Here is a 22,757-nt window from a genome sequence, read left to right on the forward strand (position 1 = left end):
AAAAATTACATTTCTTGGCATACCTTTTATGCTTTAATATTTCTTTTAAAAAGTGATATTTTTTAAATATTGTTAGGAGGTTTTCACATTAGCTGAAAGCAAATATTTCTGTTTGCTTCCATAGATCTGAGAATGGTTGCAAGTCAACTGAAAGCAGTTATCATCTGGTTATTATATTATATTGTGATCAAAACTTTGAAAATGTATAACAAATAAACACCACTATTATGAAAAGGGTAGTTACTACTCACTATACAATGGAGATACTGAGTTGCAGACAAACACCACAAAAAAACTGTCACATAATAAGCTTTCAGCCACACACACACACACACACACACACACACACAGAGAAACATTCCACACACACACACACACACACACACACACACACACAACTGCTTGTGTCTGTGTATGTGCGGATGGATTAGTGTGTGTGTGTGTGTTTGCGCGAGTATATACCTATCGTTTTTTCCCCCAAAGGTAAGTATTTCCGCTCCCGGGATTGGAATGACTCCTTACCCTCTCCCTTAAAACCCACATCCTTTCGTCTTTCCCTCTCCTTCCCTCTTTCCTGAAGAAGCAACCGTTGGTTGCGAAAGCTAGAAATTTTGTCTGTGTGTTTGTGTGTTATTTTATTGTGCCTGTCTACTGGCGCTTTCCCGCTTGGTAAGTCTTGGAATCTTTGTTTTTAATATATTTATCCCATGTGGAGGTGGAGGTTAACAAAGTGTTTGTGTGTTATTTTGTAAGTCTTGGAATCTTGAAAGAAAGGTGAGGTATGAGCGGCGGCAACTTGAAATTAGCGGAGGTTGAGGCCTGGCAGATATCGAGAAGAGAGGATATACTGAAAGGCAAGTTCCCATCTCCGGAGTTCTGACAGGTTGGTGTTAGTCGGAAGTATCCAGATAACTCAGACGGTGTAACACTTTGCCAAGATGTGCTGGCTGTGCTCCAAGGCATGTTTCGCCACAGGGTGATCCTCATTACCAACAAACACTGTCTGCCTGTGTCCATTCGTGCAAATGGACAGTTTGTTGCTGGTCATTCCCACATAGAAAGCTTCACAGTGTAGGCAGGTCAGTTGGTAAATCATGTGGGTGCTTTCACATGTGGCTCTGCCTTTGATTGTGTACACCTTCCGAGTTACAGGATTGGTGTAGGTGGTGGTGGTGGGAGGGTGCATGGGACAGGTTTTACACCGGGGGCGGTTACAAGGGTAGGAGCCACAGGGTAGAGAAGGTGGTTTGGGGATTTCATAGGGATGAACTAAGAGGTTACGAAGGTTAGGTGAACGGCGGAAAGACACTCTTGATGGAGTGGGGAGGATTTCGTGAAGGATGGATCTCATTTCAGGGCAGGATTTGAGGAAGTCATATCCCTGCTGGAGAGCCACATTCAGAGTTTGATCCAGTCCCAGGAAGTATCCTGTCACAAGTGGGGCACTTTTGTGGTTCTTCTGTGGGAGGTACTGTGTTTGAGGGGTTGAGGAAGTGGCTGTGGTTATTTGCTTCTGTACCGGATTGGGAGGGAAGTTGCGAGATGTGAAAGCTGTTTTCAGGTTGTTGGTGTAATGGTTCAGGGATTCCGGACTGCAGCAGATTTGTTTGCCTTGAAGACCCAGGCTGTAGGGAAGGCACCGTTTGATGTGGCATGGGTGGCAGCTGTCATAATTGAGGTACTGTTGCTTGTTGCATGTTGAACCCATTACATGCAGTCTCCCATCCTTCATCAAAGACACCAACCACTTTCTCGAACGCCTGGAATTCTTACCCAATCTGTTACCCCCGGAAACCATCTTTGTTACCATTGATGCCACTTCCTTATAATCAAATATTCTGCACGTCCGGGGCCTCGCTGCGATGGAGCATTTTCTTTCACGCCGATCACCTGCCACCCTACCTAAAACCTCTTTCCTCATTACCTTAGCCAGCTTCATCCTGACCCACAACTTCTTCACTTTTGAAGGCCAGACATACCAACTAGTAAAGGCAACAGCCATGGGTACCAAGATGGCCCCCTCATATGCCAACCTATTCATGGGTCGCTTAGAGGAAGCCTTCTTGGTTACCCAGGCCTGCCAACCCAAAGTTTGGTGCAGATTTATAGATGACATCTTCATGATCTGGACTCGCAGTGAAGAACAACTCCAGAATTTCCTCTCCAACCACAACTCCTTTGGTTCCATCAGATTCACCTGGTCCTACTCTAAAACCCATGTCACTTTCCGTGACGTTGATCTCCATCTGTCCAATGGCCAGCTTCACACATCCGTCCACATCAAACCCACCAACAAGCTACAGTACCTCCATTATGACAGCTGCCACCCATTCCACATCAAACGGTCCCTTCCCTACAGCCTAGGTCTTCGTGTCAAAAGAATCTGCTCCAGTCCGGAATCCCTGAACCATTACACCAACAACCTGAAAACAGCTTTCGCATCCCGCAACTACCCTCCTGACCTGTTACAGAAGCAAATAACTAGAGCGACTTCCTCATCCCCTAAAACCTTGAACCTCCCACAGAAGAACCACAAAAGAACCCACTTGTGACAGGATACTTTCAGGGACTGGATCAAACTCTGAATGTGGCTCTCCAGCAGGGATATGACTTCCTCAAATCCTGCCCTGAAATAAGATCCATCCTTTACAAAATCCTCCCCACTCCACCAAGAGTGTCTTTCCGCCGTCCACCTAACCTTCGTAACCTCTTAGTTCATCCCTATGAAATCCCCAGACTACCTTCCCTACCCTCTGGCTCCTACCCTTGTAACCGCCCCCGGTGTAAAACATGTCCCATGCACCCTCCCTCCACCACCTACACCAGTCCTGTAACTCGGAAGGTGTACACAATCAAAGGCAGAGCCACATGTAAAAGCACCCACATGATTTACCAACTGACCTGCCTACACTGTGACGCTTTCTATGTGGGAATGACCAGCAACAAACTGTCCATTCGCATGAATGGACACAGGCAGACAGTGTTTGTTGGTAATGAGGATCACCCTGTGGCTAAACATGCCTTGGAGCACGGCCAGCACATCTTGGCACAGTGTTACACCATCCAAGTTATCTGGATACTTCCCACTAACACCAACCTGTCAGAAATCCGGAGATGGGAACTTGCCCTTCAGTATATCCTCTCTTCTCGTTATCCGCCAGGCCTCAACCTCCGCTAATTTCAAGTTTCCGCCACTCATACCTCACCTGTCTTTCAACAACTTTTTTGCCTCTGTACTTCCGCCTCGACTGACATCTCTGCCCGAACTCTTTGCCTTTACAAATGTCTGTGTGTGTGTGTGTGTGTGTGTGTGTGTGTGTGTGTGTGTGTGTGCGCGAGTGTATACCTGTCCTTTTTTCCCCCTAAGGTAAGTCTTTCCGCTCCCGGGATTGGAATGACTCCTTACCCTCTCCCTTAAAACCCACATCCTTTCGTCTTTCCCTCTCCTTCCCTCTTTCCTGATGAAGCAACCGTCGTTTGTGAAACCTTGAATTTTGTGTGTATGTTTGTATGTCTATCGACCTGTCAGCGCTTTTGTTTTGTAAGTCACATCATCTTTGTTTTTATATAAATTTTTCCCACGTGGAATGTTTCCCTCTATTATATTCATATCATTAGTCTGTATATATATCAGTCTCTGGCAGGCTGAAGCCAGACTATGTGGAACAGAGAGCTGTGTAGTGCTGGAATGGGAACAGGGAAGGTGCTACATGGGTAAAGAGAGTGTCTAACAAAGTTGAGGCCAGGAGGGTTATGGGAATGTGGGGATATATTGCAGGGAGAGTTCCCACCTGTTCAGTTCATAAAAGCTGATGTTTGTGGGAAGTTTCCAGATGGCACAGGCTGTGAATCAGTCACTGAAATTAAGAATATCTTGTTGGGCCATGTGCTCAGCAACAGTTGTTTTTTGGCCACTGTTTCTTGGTGGCCATTCAAGTGGACAGACAGCTTCTTGGTTGACATGCCCACATATAATGCAGCCCAGTGGTTGCAGCTTACCTTGTAGATCATATGACTGGTTTCACAGGTAGCCCGGCCATTGATGGAATAGGTGATGTTTGTGACCAGACTGGATTAGGTGATGGTTGGAGGATGTATGGGACAGGTCTTGCAACTAGATCTATTACAGGGATCTAAGCCATGAGGTAAAGGGTTGGGAGCAGAGGTAGTGTAGAGATGGATGAGGATATTGTGTAGGTTTGGTGGGCGACCTTGTTAGCTGAAAGCTTATTGCGTGACAGTCTTTTTGTTGTGCCTATCTGCAACTCAGCATCTCTGCTATATGGTAAGTAGCAACTATCCTTTCCATAATATTGTTACATTCCATCCTGGATTTTCCACTGTTTCAAATATACCCTGGCTTTCATTTCATATGGTACATTTGTTATGAAGGAACTCATTGCCATTCTTTTTGCCTCCATTCTTTTTGCTTCTTTTAGAACTTTAGTTACAATCTTTTCATAATTCTTAAAAAAAGGTACCAAATTCTGGAAGTGTGGTGTGCTATCTAGATATTTCATGAAGTAATCTTATTTTCTTCACAGATATTTACATCCCTGTTGTGATCCAGTTTATTTTCAAATTCCTTTTTGTGACTGTCTTTTTACGAAGTGGAAGGCAAAGTTCAAAATAACATCTAAAGCTGTTTAAGAATTTGATGAAATTATCATTTGTGTTTTTACATTCATAGATATCCTCCCAAGTTTTTTTACTCAGACAGTGAAGGAAATGTTGTATGTTCTGGCCATTATACTTCATAGATGTAATTGTTAGGCATTAGGTTGAACCAAACTGTTTTTCTACTCTTACATTAATATCTTGGGCTGTGTGGTCCCCAAAACTTGTATTGAAGGATTATGTTGAATATTTCAAAGATACATTTATAAGTATTTGATTAAGATTTGTGGCCAAGGTTTTCGGATGTGTGTTGGTGTTTTTATAGCATCCTTCAAATTGAAAGAAGCTAAGAGGTTCGGCAAAACAGATTTTTGCTTGGACTCACTTGCAAAGTGAATATTGAAATCACCGTATATAACTACTTTTCTATTTCTGTATATAGTCTTATGTAAAATATTTTCAATGGTCTTTAACAAGATGTTAATATCACCAGCTGGTGCCCTGTATGTACAAATTACATCTATTTTTTCATTAGTGATTTCAGTTCCAGTTACCTCAATAACTTTCTCTATGGATAATTTTTCTGAGTAAGGTATCTGTTTAAAATTTATACCATTCTTAACATAAATGCAACTACCACAATGTGTACACAATTTCCTACAAAAATATCTACCCAATACAAAATTTGGAAGGATGCCATATGAAATTTCTCTTTGTCAAGCCAATGTTCAGTAAAACCTAATACAGAAGTGTTTTTCATGTCATTTTCTAACAAAATATGAAATTTGTTTACTTTTTTGCATAGCAATTTACATTTTGATGAAATACTGTCAGGTCGGGACTCAAATCTGAGTTTTGAAACTTACAGTCCTTAGTAATTATATTTATATCCGTATTTCAGTCTGGAAAGTATTTTTTATCTTCAGTTGTCACTTGCAGACAGCTTGTGGGGAAAGTAGTGGATCAAGAGTATCTTTCTTCATGTTATGACTCAATTTTTAAAACACTCAACTTCTGGTGTTGTTTGGGGCACTGTTTCTGTACATCTATATCTACATTTATACTCTGCAACCCACCCAACGGTGTGTGGCGGAGGACACTTTACGTGCCACTGTGATTACTTCCCTTTCCTGTTCCAGTCGCGTATGGTTCGCGGGAAGGACGACTACTGGAAAGCCGCCGTGTGCGCTCGAATCTCTCTAATTTTAGATTTGTGATCTCCTCATGAGGTATAAGTAAGGGGAAGCAATATATTCGATACCTCATCCAGAAACGCATCCTCTCAAAACCTGGACAGCAAGCTACACCGTGATGCAGAGCGCCTCTCTTGCAGAATCTGCCACTTGAGTTTGCTAAACATCTCCCTAATGCTATCACACTTACCAAATAACCCTGCGACGAAATGCGCTGCTGTTCTTTGGATCTTCTCTATCAACCCGACCTGGTATGGATGCCACACTGATGAGCAATACTCAAGTACAGGTCGAATGAGTGTTTTGTAAGCCACTTCCTTTGTTGATGGACAACATTTTCTAAGGACTCTCCCAATTAATCTCAACCTGGCACCCCACTTACCAGTAATTAATTTTATATGATCATTCCACTTAAAATCGTTCCGTATGCGTACTCCCAGATATTTTACAGAAGTAACTGCTACCAGTGTTTGTTCCACTATCATGTAATCATACAATAAAGGATCCTTCTTTCTATGTATTCGCAATACATGACATTTTTCTATGTTAAGGGTCAGTTGTCACTCCCTGCACCAAGTGCCTATCCACTGCAGAGCTTCCTGCATTTTGCTGGAATTTTCTAATGCTGTAACTTCTCTGTATACTACAGCATCATCCGTGAAAAGGTGCATGGAACTTCAGACACTATCTACTAGGTCATTTATATATATCGCGTAAAGCATTGGTCCCATAACACTCCCGTGTGGCACGCCAGAGGTTACTTTAAAGTCTGTAGGCGTCTCTCCATTGAGAACAACATGCTGTGTTCTGTTTGCTAAAAACTCTTTAATCCAGCCACACAGCTGGTTTGATATTCTGTAGATTCTGACTTTGTTTATAAGGCGACAGTGTAGAACTGTATCGAATGCCTTCCAGAAGTCAAGGAAAATGGCATCACTTGGTGTAGTTGGTACAACGGATTAACAGCATTACAAGAAAGTTCTGGAAAAGATCTCCTGCCTCAGTTGGAGTGATGGTTTCCTGGTTATGATTTTTTTTCATGCACAATGGAACCTCATATCATAGCACCAAGTCAATCACACAATTCTTGGCTGAAAATTGTGTAAAAACGTTATCATAGGCTCTGAATAGCACAGTAGACAGTCTGTGGGTATTTATGAAGCAAACATTAAAGAAAATCGCATTAAAACAAATGTGAAACTCATTATCTTACAGAAATATGACACTCTGATATATAAATCAAGAATATTTGCCCAGCTGTAGTAGGAAGGACACCAACACGAACTGCAGTGCAGATAAAGCCAAAATTCATTTACAAAAATAATAATGCAACATTTAACTGTAAAAAAGAGTATATAACAAAAATTGATCTTTTTAACAAATATTCTGCTTGAGTCTAATAATAATCATTCCTCTGTAGCTTTCCAGGAAACCAAGAGGACTTCAATAAAAGCAAATCCATTGACTGCAACTTGTGTTTCTTAATGTAGGCTTAATCACAGAGGGTGACAATAGCCATTCCATGGAACACTTGTTGATAAGCTTTTGAGGCTACTGATCACATCATCTGGTTGAGTAAACTGAAATGTTTAAGCATTAAGGGACCAAAATATGTGTGGTCAAGCTTGTATCTAGAGAATAGAAAGCATATAACTGAACTTACATAGCAAGATAGGATGGTATCAATGAAGTATGAAAGTGGTTGCCACAGGATTAAGTAATAATAAAAAAAAAAGAGGCTCTTCTCTGCCTCCAGCACAGCCACTATTTCTGCAACTTGTACACATTCCCTTCATAGTCCTTAGTTGGCAGAAACTGGATCCTGGCCAGGCAGACTCTCCTACTGTATTAAAAAGTTCAGTAAGTTCCTATAGGAGGAATATTAATGACTGAAATAAGGGACCCAAGGCACTGAAACTTTAAGGAACCTATATGTGAAGAAATCCCAATAATGAAAAGAGATTGAAGAAGATGCAGTCCTCCAGGCAAATATATTTCACTCAATGGTTTCCAACTTCTGCCATCAAATAAAGCTGTTAATTAATAATAGCTATGTACTCCAATGTTAAATCTTTACATTTTTAATGCCATATTTTTTGAGAAGTATAATGTACATTGATAAAAATGTCTGAAAATCAGAAAAAATTGCTAGAAAAATTGTTAAAAATAGGACATGTAATTCTAATTGACTGAATGAAGCAAATATCAATGTATCACTATTATTATTACTAAGTCAAAATTATTAAACTGGCCAAGGCCACACAGACTGTTTAACATCTTACTGATTATATATGAAAACCACTACTAAAACTAAGATAACAGACAAGAAGCATTACACAACACTGAAGTTATAAACAATTGTTATAAACAACCATTTACAGCTGTTTAATGTTTCCAGTTTGTGGCTTCACATGTGATGGTATCATGAAGATCACTCTACAGTTCCACTTGTAGAGAAAAATTCATTTACAGACTATAGTGTCTGTTGTTTGAGCACACACAACAGTCTAACTCTGAATATCCTCAGTGGAAATATTAGAACACCTGGTAGTGGGTAGTTGAACATCAAGCACTGCTGTGGGAAAACTGTCCAGTGTCTTACTTAGCAAGAGGTTAGAATATCAATGTCGACCTTATATTGTGTGTTGTAGTTATGAATCTCCAGTCTCTTGTGGAAGGATACTTGATTTTCTTTCATATAGCCAAGAGAATTCTGCCCATACTGGCTAAATGTTATCATTATTTTTAACTGCTTGAAAATGGATCTACAATGGTCAAAAATTCTAGTGAAAGATATTTTTCTTACAAGCTTCTTTTGTAGGAGCTCTATGTTTTTACTTTCAGCAGAGTGTCCCCACAGCAGCAGTCCATATGTGATGTGGCCGTGAAACAGTGTATCACACATTGTGATTAAGTACTGATCTGTTATCACATATCTGAGCTTCCTGAGGAGGTAAATTGCCCTTGAGAGCTTAGAACACACATGTGCAGTGTGTTCAGTCTATGTCAGCTTATTATCAATTGTCTTTTGCCAATTGTCAATTGGTCTTTCCTTCTCATCCTATCCATTAAGTTTCCCTTGATCCAGGGTTCTGAGCAACTCTTGCAACTCTACCCCTTTTCCTAAACCTCTTCAGTTCCTTTCCCTTCACCCCTCTTTATTCCCCTTCAACCGTTCTGCAAGAAGCAGCAGACATTGGCTCTGAAAGCTTGCATAAGTGAAACGTTTTTTTTTTTTATATGTGTGTTCTCCTGCTGCCATTTTGTGAGTAATTTTTTTATCTATCCAATTACATTTTACTATCAGCTGTGATTCCCAGGAGTTTGACACTATCAACATTTGCTATAGATTCACAGTCACCAAGGCAGCATAATATTTTCTGGGTTATATCTTCATTTAATTCCAGTCTATTTGCTTTGGACCACTTTTTGTCTACTTCAGACAAAATTTCAGCATCCTTTAGTGCCTCGGCTGAATTATATCCTTAGTCAGTAATGTTGTATCGTCTGCAAAGAGCAGGGTATGACCATCATAACTTAAGTTGTTGACAAATATTAAAAAGTACAGACAGCTGAATACAGAGCCCTATGGTATCCCATGTTCGAGTGCCATTTCATGAGACATCACTCCCGTGATACAAACGCTCTGCCACTTATCTCATAGGCAAGATGACAGAGTCTCAAAAAGACACCCTTTACACTATAAGATTTATTTTTCTGACAGTATCTTATGACAGATGTAATCAAATTCCTTGCCTAGATCACAAAGAATTAAAGCCATGCAGTTCTTTTATTACAGTTTCAATCACTTTTGCTAGTATAGGTATTATAGAAGCTGACCTAGAATAGATGGACTGTTGGGATCACACTGGTCCTGTCTTTCCCAATTTTAAGAATTCTGGAAAAGTACTAACCTCAAGGCATTGGTTAATGACACCAGCCAAAGGTTCATCAATACCAGATACAGTATCCTTCAGAAGAGCACCTGACATGCCATATATATCTGTGCTAGCAGAGTGTTTAATAGTTTTTGCAATTTTTACTTTGTCCTCTGGAAGCACTTTCCTCCACCTGGTCAAGGTACAACAATTGCTTCTGCCTGTAATATGAATTTCTAAATCTGGTATTTGAGCTACATTATTCTCAATAACATTAATAAACTGTTTGTTAAAATTATCAGGGCTCCAAAAATTTAATGGGGCAAAGGGGGTTAACCAGTTCCAGTCCGCTTTGGAAGGGTTGAGATCTTCTGATATGAACTTCATATTATACATTGTCTTGGCTACTTCTACTTCCTTCCTGTAGATTCGTTTAGCTTTCACATAATATGAGTGAAACACATCTTTGGCCCTGGCATCTGTTGCTGTTTTAACTGGGTGATTTAGCAGCAAACCAAAACACTTTGTTTTCCGGCTTGGGAGGGTTCCATGATTTGTCTCTCCCTATTTTTTTTCTATCTTGTTGTTTATCTACAGGATTGTTTATCAAAGCTCAGGGCAGTGAGGTCCAACTGCAGGAAATAGCAATCTCTGTTAGGATGTGTAATGAGGGTATGGAGGAGGCATGGGTGCCTCAAATTCCTGGAGATGGCAGTGGCTGCCATGTGTGTGTGTGTGTGTGTGTGTGTGTGTGTGTGTGTGTGTGTGTGTGTGTGTTTCAGTGAGTTGTTTGTGTATGAATGTATGTGGGTTTTTCTAAATCTAATGAAGGACTTTGTTCAGTAGCTTAATCTACTCTCTGACACTCAATGTCTCCTCTATGTGGTGGGTAGGAATCCATCCAAACCCACATTGCTGTTATTCCATCCCAGATTTTCTACTGTTTAAATAATCTGGAATGAATGATGAATATAACAATCCGATTAGCTACTTGTTTGTAACCAAGGACTCTAATGGAGTATATTTTACAAACAGTTGTAAAACTCTTGAAATCTGGATGGGCCATATTCAAGAACTATATGGCAGAAAGAACATACCATAAGTAAATCTTGAAAATTTTGTTTGATTAATGATTGAATAAATCATGCACAGTTACCAATTCTTAATTCCATAACACAAAATAGGAAGTATTAATTAAAATATCACAAAATTTTGTATCATCTTTGTTTCCATGTTGAAACACTGTTAATTCAAGGGCAACTGTTGTCAAAAAAACTTACAATTACTTAATGTGAGCAAGATACCAGAACTGACTTTTTCATTTCAGTAATGATCACATGTAACACTAGTGTGCCTGAGTCAATGTGAAACTGAGAAATCAAACTGTCTTTCCCAGTTTATTTGTGTGACACTCTCCCCTCCACCTCCCCAATTCCCCCTTCCTGATACTGTACCAATCAATACAACGCTGCTGTTAATGCACTCAGATAACATTTGCAATGAGTTGATTTCAAACACTATGCAGCTATGAAAATTTAGGTTTAATCTGATATCTAAAAGCTATTTAAGGTGAAAAACCAGATGATTCATTTAATAACACCATGGTCAGTTCCTTCCTTTTTCCCCTGCCAAACTGAAGTTGTACTCAATTTCCAATGTCAATGAAACATTAAAATACAACCTTCCTTCCTTTTATTTCTGTCCCAGCAGTATTCCTCTTCAAACATTGGGTTCTATATAACTGAACTCAATATCATATAGTGAAGGTAAGGCATAAAATAATACATCTCTTGATTTTGCTATTTGCAACATAATGAAACTTACATCATAGCCTGAAAGATTTGCAGAAGTTGATGGGACTTGCCACCCAAGCAGCAAGCTGTCAGCTCCTATTTTTCGCACAATCTTGAAATCACCTGGGCAAGTACATGTTGTAATAGGTACTTGTAGAGATAATGGTGCTGTAGCTACACATGCACGTTCTTCTTTTGCAGGAGGAAGAGACAAAGCCATTGATGTGGGCTTGGAATCCCCAGAGCATGAACATGGACCAGTAGGCCCAGGAGTGAGTTGTGGAAACTGTGCCTATTAAACAGAATAAACAATATGTTTAGTAAATTTAATTGCATTGACTTGAAATTAACACACTAAGAAATTTTATGAACACATATTTGTAATGATATACACACTGGATTACAAATTGTTATGTAGAATTTTTCTGTACTTCAGAATCCACTCCAATAGCAATTGAATATCTTTTTTATTTCTGTAATTTTGTGTTTTTTTTTCTCTCCCCCAAATTAAACTGCATCAATTTCTACAACTAATACTGGAGTTACTGTCAGTGCATATTGAAGAGTATGATTATTTTCAAAACCACACATACACTCAACTCTTTCACTACCATGAATGCATTTAGATGCAGCACTGTATCTTCCCGCATGCACTGTGATTGTCTTAACACTCATCAGTTAAGGTTGTTTAGCTGCAATATTATGGATACTGTTTTCTCATTATTCTGTTCTACACAACTTTGCAGCGCTGTGAAGAAAATGACATATCATTACATTTACAAAGAGAAAGAAATCCTAGAAGCAGTTGGAATGACAGTTAAAACTGATCTTTTGTATCAAATCATAAAGTGTAGTGAATCTTCTACAGAATCTCAAAGTAACAATCTTGGACCATACACTTTAGCATGCACAGCACATCACACTATTCCTCCTCCTGTGCCAGCAGTTTACAAGTACTTCAAGAGTCTGAAACCCTTGGGAAATCCTTGGGAAATGAGCATGCTTCAGCAACATATTTTATTGACAAAACCTTTTTACCAATTTTCAGAAGTATTTTATGATGTAACTTCCATATGAAAATATCATGTAGGTAGTTGTCATATTTGTTGATATTTGACTTATTGATGTTTATAGTAAATTAAACCAATCACTTACACCCAGACATCAAGGCAAATATGCAGGACTCAGCAAATTCTTGGTTGCACAAGCAGAGAGATACAGGATTTGACAAACTTTATTGTTTCACAAATTGTTTTCTTCTCATAGTTGAAGCCAAAAGTTATACTGGCTCAGAAATGTGCTTTTGAACTTTCAATTTTCTATGAAAGTATGGTCCAATTGTCTGTTATGTTATTATTGAGAATGCTTCACATCTCTGTCAACTCTGCCAGTACTGGAGGGGACAGATCATTCAAGACTAGGACAAGTTTGTGAGCAATGCCACAACAAATTCTATTTTCAGTAAACACTCTTAAGTGAAAAAGGACATTTTGATATTTTCTGTTACACAATTTTTTCATTGAAATGAAGTATTTTTTAAGGTTAACAACTGGTATTCAAGAGCTGACATAATTTTCTGATTTCACAACCACAGAACCATAAAATTTAGTAAGATATGTATGAAAGAATGCATCATATCAAAACTACAGAAGAAACTAAATCCAAAAGATAACCTTTTATGTCAACTGATATGCCTCTTGTGAGTAAAGCTGCACAACACAAGAGAAGCATGCATGTTGAATACCTGCAGCACCACAGATAGGATTAAGATGAAAAAGATTGACAGAAAGCCTAATAAAAAAATAAAATCTAAATATTGCAAGAAAATATCTGTCAAGAGCAACACAAGAAAACCAGTGATTTTGACTGCCTGTAGCATTACAGAAACACTTGAGATGGAAAATGTGGATATACTGCAAGGAATGACAATCAAACTAAGAAATGCAAGATAATCATGGACATTGACATCTGCAGCATCAAAGATATATCTGAGATGGAAAATCAGAAAGGAGAAATGATTAAAACAAGAAATTGCAATTTATCGATAAAATCTTGAGTATTGGTAAATTGCTCTGTATGACATGCCACAATCTCAGAGTGTCTAGGACTGTAAAATGATACAGAAAGTTCATTTTTTACTTTCTGATGCCATCTGCTTTTATTACTCAGTCTATCCATTGGACATTAACGTCAGAGTTTCTAATATTTCTGTTAAGCATTCTAATACACTCATGTTCAGAAGAAACAGAATGCCTTAAATGACTAAAGATAGGACATTCATATTCACAGGACATACACATTAGTATGTCCTACACAAATCATTAGCGTTTCAGTCACCTTAGTTCAGCATGTATCCTGCCATTGTCTCTAATAACTTGTTCCATGCATGCTGGCATTGACACATATAGGGTGTGAATGATGTCCTATAGTATAAACATCCATGCTACAGTCACCTGGTTTCAAAGTTCATGTTTTATGGTCAGCATTGGATCACAGCACTGCACCTGTCATTTTGCCATCACCCATACTATTTCAATTGGCAACAAGTCTGGTGATCTGTCAGGCCAGGGCAAAAGGCTGACATCCTGTCACATTTAGCAACATGCAGTCATGCACTGACTTGCTGAAAAATGTCATCTAGAGTGTTGTGCAGAAAAGGTATGCCTATGGGTCAGAGGATGTCATTCACCTAGGCCACACTGGTCACAGTACCCTCTACAAACACCAACTGTGATTTGAGGTTGTACTCATACTATAAGGCCTTGAGTTGGCACTCTATACCTTGTGTGAATGCTGTCACTGTGATGCCGCTCTCCATGTCTGTGGTGAAGCAAAATGCGACCATCGTTTTCAAACAAACAGAACCTGGATTCATTCGAAAACTCCTATCTGGTGCCAATCCATACACCACTGCTGTCTAGCATGTTTCTGCACATTCATCAAAAGGTAGGCACAAAAATGGACAATGCTCAAGTAATCTGTACCATAATAAATGACAATGCACTGTCACCCCTGACAGTGTATGATCTATTACACTGTTCTACTGGAGCCAAGGAGGGCGCAGATCTGTCCAGCAGTTCCATTTGGATGAGTTGTCAATCTTCTCGGGGAGTGATGTGGGTGGGCAACGTGACCCATGTCGTCATGTTCTACAGCCTTCTGTGGGCCATTCTGCACACACTTGTTGCATTGCCAAAACACTTGGTCTTACACGAGCAGCAATTTCCCAGATGAATGCATCACGTTCTCTCATTCCAATAATGCACCCTCTTTCAAAACTCACTGATTTGACAGTATGGTTAGCACATACATCTGCAAGGCATCCTGAATATCTGCTCAAGTCACACTGATCAATTTCCTTCGATGTATAGCGACAATGAGAGCCACAGCCACATTTTACTGGAGGATGGTGTTGTGCCAGGATATCGATGTTGATCAAACCTGTGAGCCACCATTGTTCAAATACTAATCATTTCTGCAGGACATACTAATGTACAAGTCCTGTGAATGAAAATGGACTCTCTAGTTGTTCAGGGTGCTCTCTTTTTTCTGAACATGAGTGTAAAAACTTTTGTAACAGAAGAGAGAAAAGCTGTCCTGATGATAAGACTCATTTACATTTTATTGAAATAAATTTTTCAAATATATTTGAAAGAAAGTATGTCAAGAAATGTGCTAATGCATAGGTGCACAGTACTCTCAAACCAGAATGTGCGCCAAGAAACCAGGTATGAACACAGCCCACCATAATGCCTTTACTCTATTTGGTAACTTGTGTCAGTTATCATCAACTGTACAGGAAAAATGACAAAAATGCTTGCCTCTTTTATGAACCTAGTGGTGTCAGGCACTATCTAATTGAGTGAGTCTCTCCCTGTCATTACCAATTTCATGTCGTGCCTTTTCCAATTCTATTTTGAATAGCACTGGGGACAAAGGATCTCCTTGTCTCAAACCATGGTGGACAGTGAAACGCTCTGTCATTTTGTTTACAAACCATACTTGGCAGCTTGTTTCTGTGTAACATGCTTCAGTCACTTTGATTTATTTTCTTATGATGTTTAACTCCTGCATTATCCTCCATACTAGCATCTGATTAATACTGTCATAGGCCTGTCAGAAATCTATAAATATGAGGCGTAATTCTCTATCAAATTCATAGTACTTTTCCATTAGCTGTCGTAGCATAAAGATGTGATCTGTGTTTGAGCACTCTGCCATGAATCCACATTGTTATGGTCCTATGATCTCCTGTAGAGCAGGTTACAGGCAACTACATAACAGCTAAGTTAAGACTTTATAATCTATGTCAAGCTGCAAGATTCCTCGATAATTTTCTACTTTTGTGGCATCTCCTTTTTTAAAAAATTGGCATAAAATTGCTCCTTGGGCAGCATGCAGCAGATGCAGTTCAACAGGAGAAATCCCTACATCATGGCAAATGCTCCTTAGAGATACCAATGTCATACTGAGTGCCAAGTAGGACCTCAGCATCCCTATGCAATTCAATGAACATGCAAGACAACAATGTACAAGGAGAACAGATGAATGAAAGTAATGTAAAACTATTAGTATGAGCTTATCTACTGATCAAACTAGATGTTTGTACTCACTTTTACATCATACAAGTTTGTTGCAATTCAAAAATACAGGAATCATTTAATTTATTGAGGATAAGTAGATAAATAAACAATAGATCATTATGATATAAAGGTACTATTACTACACAAAATGTTTAAAATCAAAGCTGCAATAATCAGAGAAATAAAATAAAAGGAGAAGACTTTGTTGGCTCTTACACTAATACTACTTAGTAACAATCCCAGACTGATAAAATTATTCAAGAAAAGTCAAACAAGGTTTTTGTAAGCAACCTTTCTTCATAGGTGAATTACATTTCCTTAGCTACTTTCTGATAAATCTCAATTCTAGCCCATGCCTTCCCCATGGCTAGATTTGTGTGGTAGTTACATCTTAAACACCTGAAAAGTGGTGATTGTGACTGGGTCCAATGATTGCTGATCATATAGTGAAATGATGTTGGATCTTTTCATATTTTTGTAACCATTACATTGCATTTATTTATGCCCATCAATGCCCATCAACAGCTACAGTCTTTATACCAACCACTGATCAAGTTTTCTGGCTATTTTTATCAATTTTCTAAGAATGTGATTTCGATGCGATTTATGTTACATGATATGAACCTTCTTTCAGTCTTTTGCCTGCTTTCAAATTCATTTATACACAAAGTGTACAAAAATATACTAAAAATATATCAATGAAAATAATCATTTTTGAAAATATGATGTAATTAAGTTGATAAAAAAATCTGTTCACCAAGTGGCAGCAAGAGAACACATATAAAAGGGCATTTAAATTTAAGATTACAGAGCCAAAAACTCCTCCTTTTGGCAGAAGGGTTGAAGAGGAAGGAATAGATGTGACAGAAAATTACTGGCAAGGTTTAGGAAATGGGAAGATTTCAGAAAAGTCACCCAGACCCCAAGTCAGGGGACACTAACTGGACAGGCAGAGAAGTGGTTTAACATTACTGCATAGACAACTATGTAAATAACCAGCATATTGTCACATTTTTCTTTGACACAGTATCTACAATTGTAAACTGACTTATTCCACGTTGTAGCAAAAGACTGCCATTACGATCCATAGAACTTAAAAATAGGTAACTAGCAGATGAGAAACGTTCAATTTAAATTTTTTGTTTACTCTAAAACGAATTCTACCATGATATCAATGTCCGTCTTACAACACAGAGAGTCTGTTCCCAATTTTAACTAACTTATCATATAAACCATGGAAAATCCAGGATGGAACAACAACATTATTACCAAAGGAATAGACTGCTACTCACTAATAGGGGAGGCACTGAGTCACAGACTGGGACAATGAAAATGAAAAACTGCTGAACATAAGTTTCTGGATGAAAATGCCTAATTCAGACCACAGTGGCCATATGTACGTGAATTCTGTATGTGTGTTTTCTATTTTCGACTAAGGCCTTTTCTCTCTGAAAGCTCATATGTTTAGCAGTCTTTTCATTGTGTCTGTTTGCTACTCAGTACTCCTTTTTGAGATAAGTGGCAACCTGTTCTTTTCATAATATTGTTATCAAATACACAGGCTGTATACATGGAAGAAGCCTGGAGCTACTAAAAGGTATCAGATACATTATATAATGGTAAGACAGAGATTTAGGAACCAGGTTTTAAATTGTAAGACATTTCCAGGGGCAGATGTGGACTCTGACCACAATCTATTGGTTATGACCTGTAGATTAAAACTGAAGAAACTGCAAAAATGTGAGAAATTAAGGAGATGGGACCTGGATAAACTGAAAGAACCAGAGGTTGTACAGAGTTTCAGAGAGAGCATAAGGGAACAATTGACAGGAATAGGGGAAAGAAATACAGTAGAAGAAGAATGGGTAGCTCTGAGGGATGTAGTAGTGAAGGCAGCAGAGGATAAAGTAGGTACAAAGACGAGGGCTGCTAGAAATCCTTGGGTAACAGAAGAAATATTGAATTTAATTGATGAAAGGAGAAAATATAAAAATGCAATAAATGAAGCAGGCAAAAAGGAATACAGACGTCTCAAAAATGAGATCGACAGGAAGTGCAAAATGGCTAAGCAGGGATGGCTAGAGGACAAATGTAAGGATGTAGAGGCTTATCTCACTAGGAGTAAGATAGATACTGCCTACAGGAAAATTAAAGAGACCTTTGGAGATAAGAGAATCACTTGTATGAACATCAAGGGCTCAGATGGAAACCCAGTTGTAAGCAAAGAAGGGAAAGCAGAAAGGTGGAAGGAGTATATAGAGGGTCTATGCAAGGGCGATGTACTTGAGGACAATATTATGGAAATGGAAGAGGATGTAGATGAAGATGAAATGGGAGATACGATACTGCGTGAAGAGTCTGACAGAGCACTGAAAGACCTGAGTCGAAACAAAGCCCGCGGACTAGACAACATTCAATTGGAACTACTGACAGCCTTGGGAGAGCCAGTCCTGACAAAACTCTACCATCTGGTGAGCAAGATGTATGATACAGGTGAAATACCCTCCCTCAGACTTCAAGAAGAATATAATAATTCCGATCCCAAAGAAAGCAGGTGTTGACAGATGTGAAAATTACCGAACTATCAGTTTAATAAGTCACAGCTGCAAAATACTAACGCGAATTCTTTACAGACGAATGGAAAAACTAGTAGAATCTGACCTCAGGGAAGATCAGTTTGGATTCTGTAGAAATGTTGGAACATGTGAGGCAATACTGTCCCTACGACTTATCTTAGAAGCTAGATTAAGGAAGGGCAAACCTACGTTTCTAGAATTTGTAGACTTAGAGGAAGCTTTTGACAATGTTGATTGGAATACTCTCTTTCAAATTCTGAAGGTAGCAGGGGTAAAATACAGGGAGCGAAAGGCTATTTACAATTTGTACAGAAACCAGATGGCAGTTATAAGAGTCGAGGGACATGAAAGGGAAGCAGTGGTTGGGAAGGGAGTGAGACAGGGTTGCAGTCTCTCCCCGATGTTATTCAATCTGTATATTGAGCAAGCAGTGAAGGAAACAAAAGTAAAATTCAGAGTAGGTATTCAAATCCATGGAGAAGAAATAAAAACTTTGAAGTTCGCCGATGACATCGTAATTCTGTCAGAGATAGCAAAGGACTTGGAAGAGCAGTTGAACGGAATGGATAGTGTCTTGAAAGGTGGATATAAGATGAACATCAACAAAAGCAATACAAGGATGATGGAATGTAGTCGAACTAAGTCGGGTGATGCTGAGGGAATTAGATTAGGAAATGTGACACTTAAAGTAGTAAAGGAATTTTGCTATTTGGGGAGCAAAATAACTGATGATGGTCAAAGTAGAGAGGATATAAAATGTAGACTAGCAATGGCAAGGAAAGCGTTTCTGAAGAAGAGAAATTTGTTAACATCAAGTATAGATTTAAGAGCCAGGAAGTCATTTCTGAAAGTATTTGTATGGAGTGTAGCCATGTAAGGAAGTGAAACATGGACGATAAATAGTTTGGACAAGAAGAGAATAGAAGCTTTCGAAATGTGGTGCTACAGAAGAATGCTGAAGATTAGATGGGTAGATCACATAACTAATGAGGAAGTATTGAACAGGATTGGGGAGAAGAGAAGTTTGTGGCACAACTTGACAGGAGGAAGGAATCGGTTGGTAGGACATGTTCTGAGGCATCAAGGGATCACCAATTTAATATTGGAGGGCAGCGTGGAGGGTAAAAATCGTAGAGGGAGACCAAGAGATGACTACACTAAGCAGATTCAGAAGGATGTAGGTTGCAGGGTACTGGGAGATGTAGAAGCTTGCACAAGATAGAGTAGCATGGAGAGCTGCATCAAACTAGTCTCAGGACTGAAGACCACCACAGTAACAACAACTTCTTCCTCTTCTTGAGTCGAAACTAATAAAAAAGTCTTATTCTGAAAAAGCAGAGATCATCTATTTCATAACTTGATAAATTTTAGTCAACTAAGAAAGGGTACTTACTTCAGGTGTAAGGTACTCAACAACTTGTGATCGTGTGTAGTCTGGCTGAGGCAATTCTGGTGATGCAATTCGTGTTTTCAGCTCATTCCATATGCCACTCTGGGCACGAGCTCGCAGCTCTTCCACCATAGCACCTATCATATGATCTTTAAGTTTACATTTGTCTTGAAGAGAGGAGATTGCAGCTTGCAGTTCTGAAGGAGAAGGTCGAGCACCAGGCCCTATTGCAACAGGTTTTGTATAGTCTTCTTCAGCCATAACCATTTCAGGAAACTGTGATGGCTCCACACCCAATCTCCCTTCCAAACATGTTTGTTGTTGCTGCAGTTGTGACAGCAGTGTCTTGATTTCGATGATTTCTTTTGACTTCATGAAAGGGAAAAATTAATATTTGTTAATTGCACACTGAAGTGATATTACTGATACAAATACTGATGTTAGCAATAAAATATTTATGGCTTGTCTTTTGCTTTCTTCCTTAAAGCAAAGGATAAAGCAAATGGATAATTCTCTTTTGACATTAATTGCAGATGTGTGACTGGTGTAAGAATAATTTACTTTGAAGCACTTTTTCTGCAATAGCATTATGTTATAAATGAATTAATATGTCCCAACAATATGTGCAATATACAGATTAACATTTTAAGCATATAGTCGTATTATCTTCAAAAATTATTCTTTCCACCTTGTGACAAAATGTGTATTTTAATTAGTGTAAAGCACTGTGATCAACAATTTCCAGCTGCACATTTTTTAAGGAATACAAGCTTTAAAGAAAGACAAAATCTTCAAACTCATGCAAAAATAGAAAGCAATTTCCCAACCAAGCCATGAGCTCCTATCTCATTAAGATGATCTGTTAATGCTTAGTCCTCAGTAATATGATACTAATGATTTGATGCTTTGTCTGTGCAAGTGAATAAATGCAATTTGTGTTGGAAAAGTATGTCTACAGTTAGCATACTGTTATTATAAATGTTAACAGGACTGGAGGAGGAAGAATGGCCCCACTAGCATGAAAACAAGGATGTACACTGATACATAAGGTGTTTTAATAAATCAAGGCAAAACATGTATAGCAGCATTTATTCTGTTGAACACAGACATAATCTCAAAATGTTTAAACAGGTAAGTATAAGTTCAACCAAAATTGTTATACATACACCACAAGGATTATATTGGCGAGGAAATGAAAAGGATTTCTTTTTTCCAAAACATATGACACATTACATAAGAATCATATAACATGTAAAACAGAACTGATGGGAACAAACTCCACAACGTAAATGGCACTTTAGCATGGGTGACAGTTGGAAAACTGATTCAAATTACAGTGCACAAGAAACACCAAGCAGGATAACCCTTCCCTGTTGCCCATCAACATGCATGAAAGTAGTTCTAGTTTCTTTTCGATCCAATGCCTGTACACATCCCTGTGAACTGCAACTCTTAGTAATTGGTAACTCTAATAAAACAATTCTGAGCCTACTAAGCAAGGCAGCAGTGAACTCCAACCTTAGTGAAGTACTAACACCCTCTCACATTGACTATCAGTATGCAATCCGTTGTGTTGATATCAAGTAAAATCATTGCTTACATGTGATTTATGAAGTTGAACTCAATGGTAAAAAGAGTTGTGATGCAAAATGCTAATGATTGTAGAACGAATAGCCTTTAAGAATTTCTCACCAAGTGGTAAGTGATGGTACGAAAACCAGTAGGTGCATACCAACACTCAGAAATCAATTGCAGCCTTTGTTATTTCACTTTTGTAAAAAATATACATGCATGATTTTACGTTGATTTACATAAAAATAATGTATTATTTTAAACAGTTAAAGGACTTTTACAAGCAATACTATACTTTTAAAATAAACAGAAATAAATTTAATAATCATGGATGACTGGAATTCGATAGTAGGAAAAGGAAGGGAAGGTAACATACTAGGTGAATATGGAATGGGGGTAAGGAATGAAAGAGGAAGCCCCCTGGTAGAATTTTGCACAGGGCATAACTTAATCATAGCTAACACTTGGTTCAAGAATCATACAAGAAGGTTGTATACATAGAAGAAGCTTAGAAATACTCTATAAAGTTTTAGATAGAATATAAAATGGTGAGACGAAGATTTAGGAACCAAGTTTTGAATTGTAAGACATTTCCAGAGGCAGATGTGGACTCTGACGACAATCTATTGGTTATGAACTGCAGATTAAAACTGAACTGACAGAACCAGAGGTTGTAGAGAGTTTCAAGGAGAGCATTAGGGAACGACTGACAAGAGTGGGGGAAAGAAATACAGTAGAAGAAGAATGGGTAGCTTTGAGAGATGAAATAGTGAAGGTAGCAGAGGATCAAGTAGATAAAAAGACGAGGGCTAGTAGAAATCCATGGGTGAAAGAAGAGATACTGAATTTAATTGATGAAAGGTGAAACTACAAAAATGCAGTAAATGGAGCAGGCAAAAAGGAACAAAAACATCTCAAAAATGAGATCGACAGGAAGTGCAAAATGGATAAGCAGGGATGGCTAGAGAACAAATGTAAGGATGTAGAGGCATACATCACTATGGGTAAGAAAGATACTGTGTACAGGAAAATTAAAGAGACCTTTGGAGAAAAGAGAACCACTTGCATGAATATCAAGAGCTCAGACAGAAAACCAGTTCCAAGCAAAGAAGCAAAAGTAGAAAGGTGGAAGGAGTGTGTAGAGGATCTATACAA

General features: G+C 38.6%; 1 protein-coding gene across 1 annotated transcript in view; it reads right to left on the reverse strand.

Moving 5' to 3' along the window:
- LOC126267799 (uncharacterized) overlaps positions 1 to 22,757 on the reverse strand; it is a 387,883-nt gene that overhangs the window by 26,738 nt on the left and 338,388 nt on the right. The window contains exons 8-9 of the mRNA XM_049973103.1: positions 20,034 to 20,399; positions 11,513 to 11,773 (exon numbers count right to left, since the gene is read on the reverse strand). Coding sequence (XP_049829060.1) covers positions 11,513 to 11,773; positions 20,034 to 20,399 — 627 coding nt within the window. The remainder of the gene's footprint in view (positions 1 to 11,512; positions 11,774 to 20,033; positions 20,400 to 22,757) is intronic.

The sequence above is a fragment of the Schistocerca gregaria genome, chromosome 4, assembly GCF_023897955.1.
Source record: "Schistocerca gregaria isolate iqSchGreg1 chromosome 4, iqSchGreg1.2, whole genome shotgun sequence".
NCBI lineage: Eukaryota > Metazoa > Arthropoda > Insecta > Orthoptera > Acrididae > Schistocerca > Schistocerca gregaria.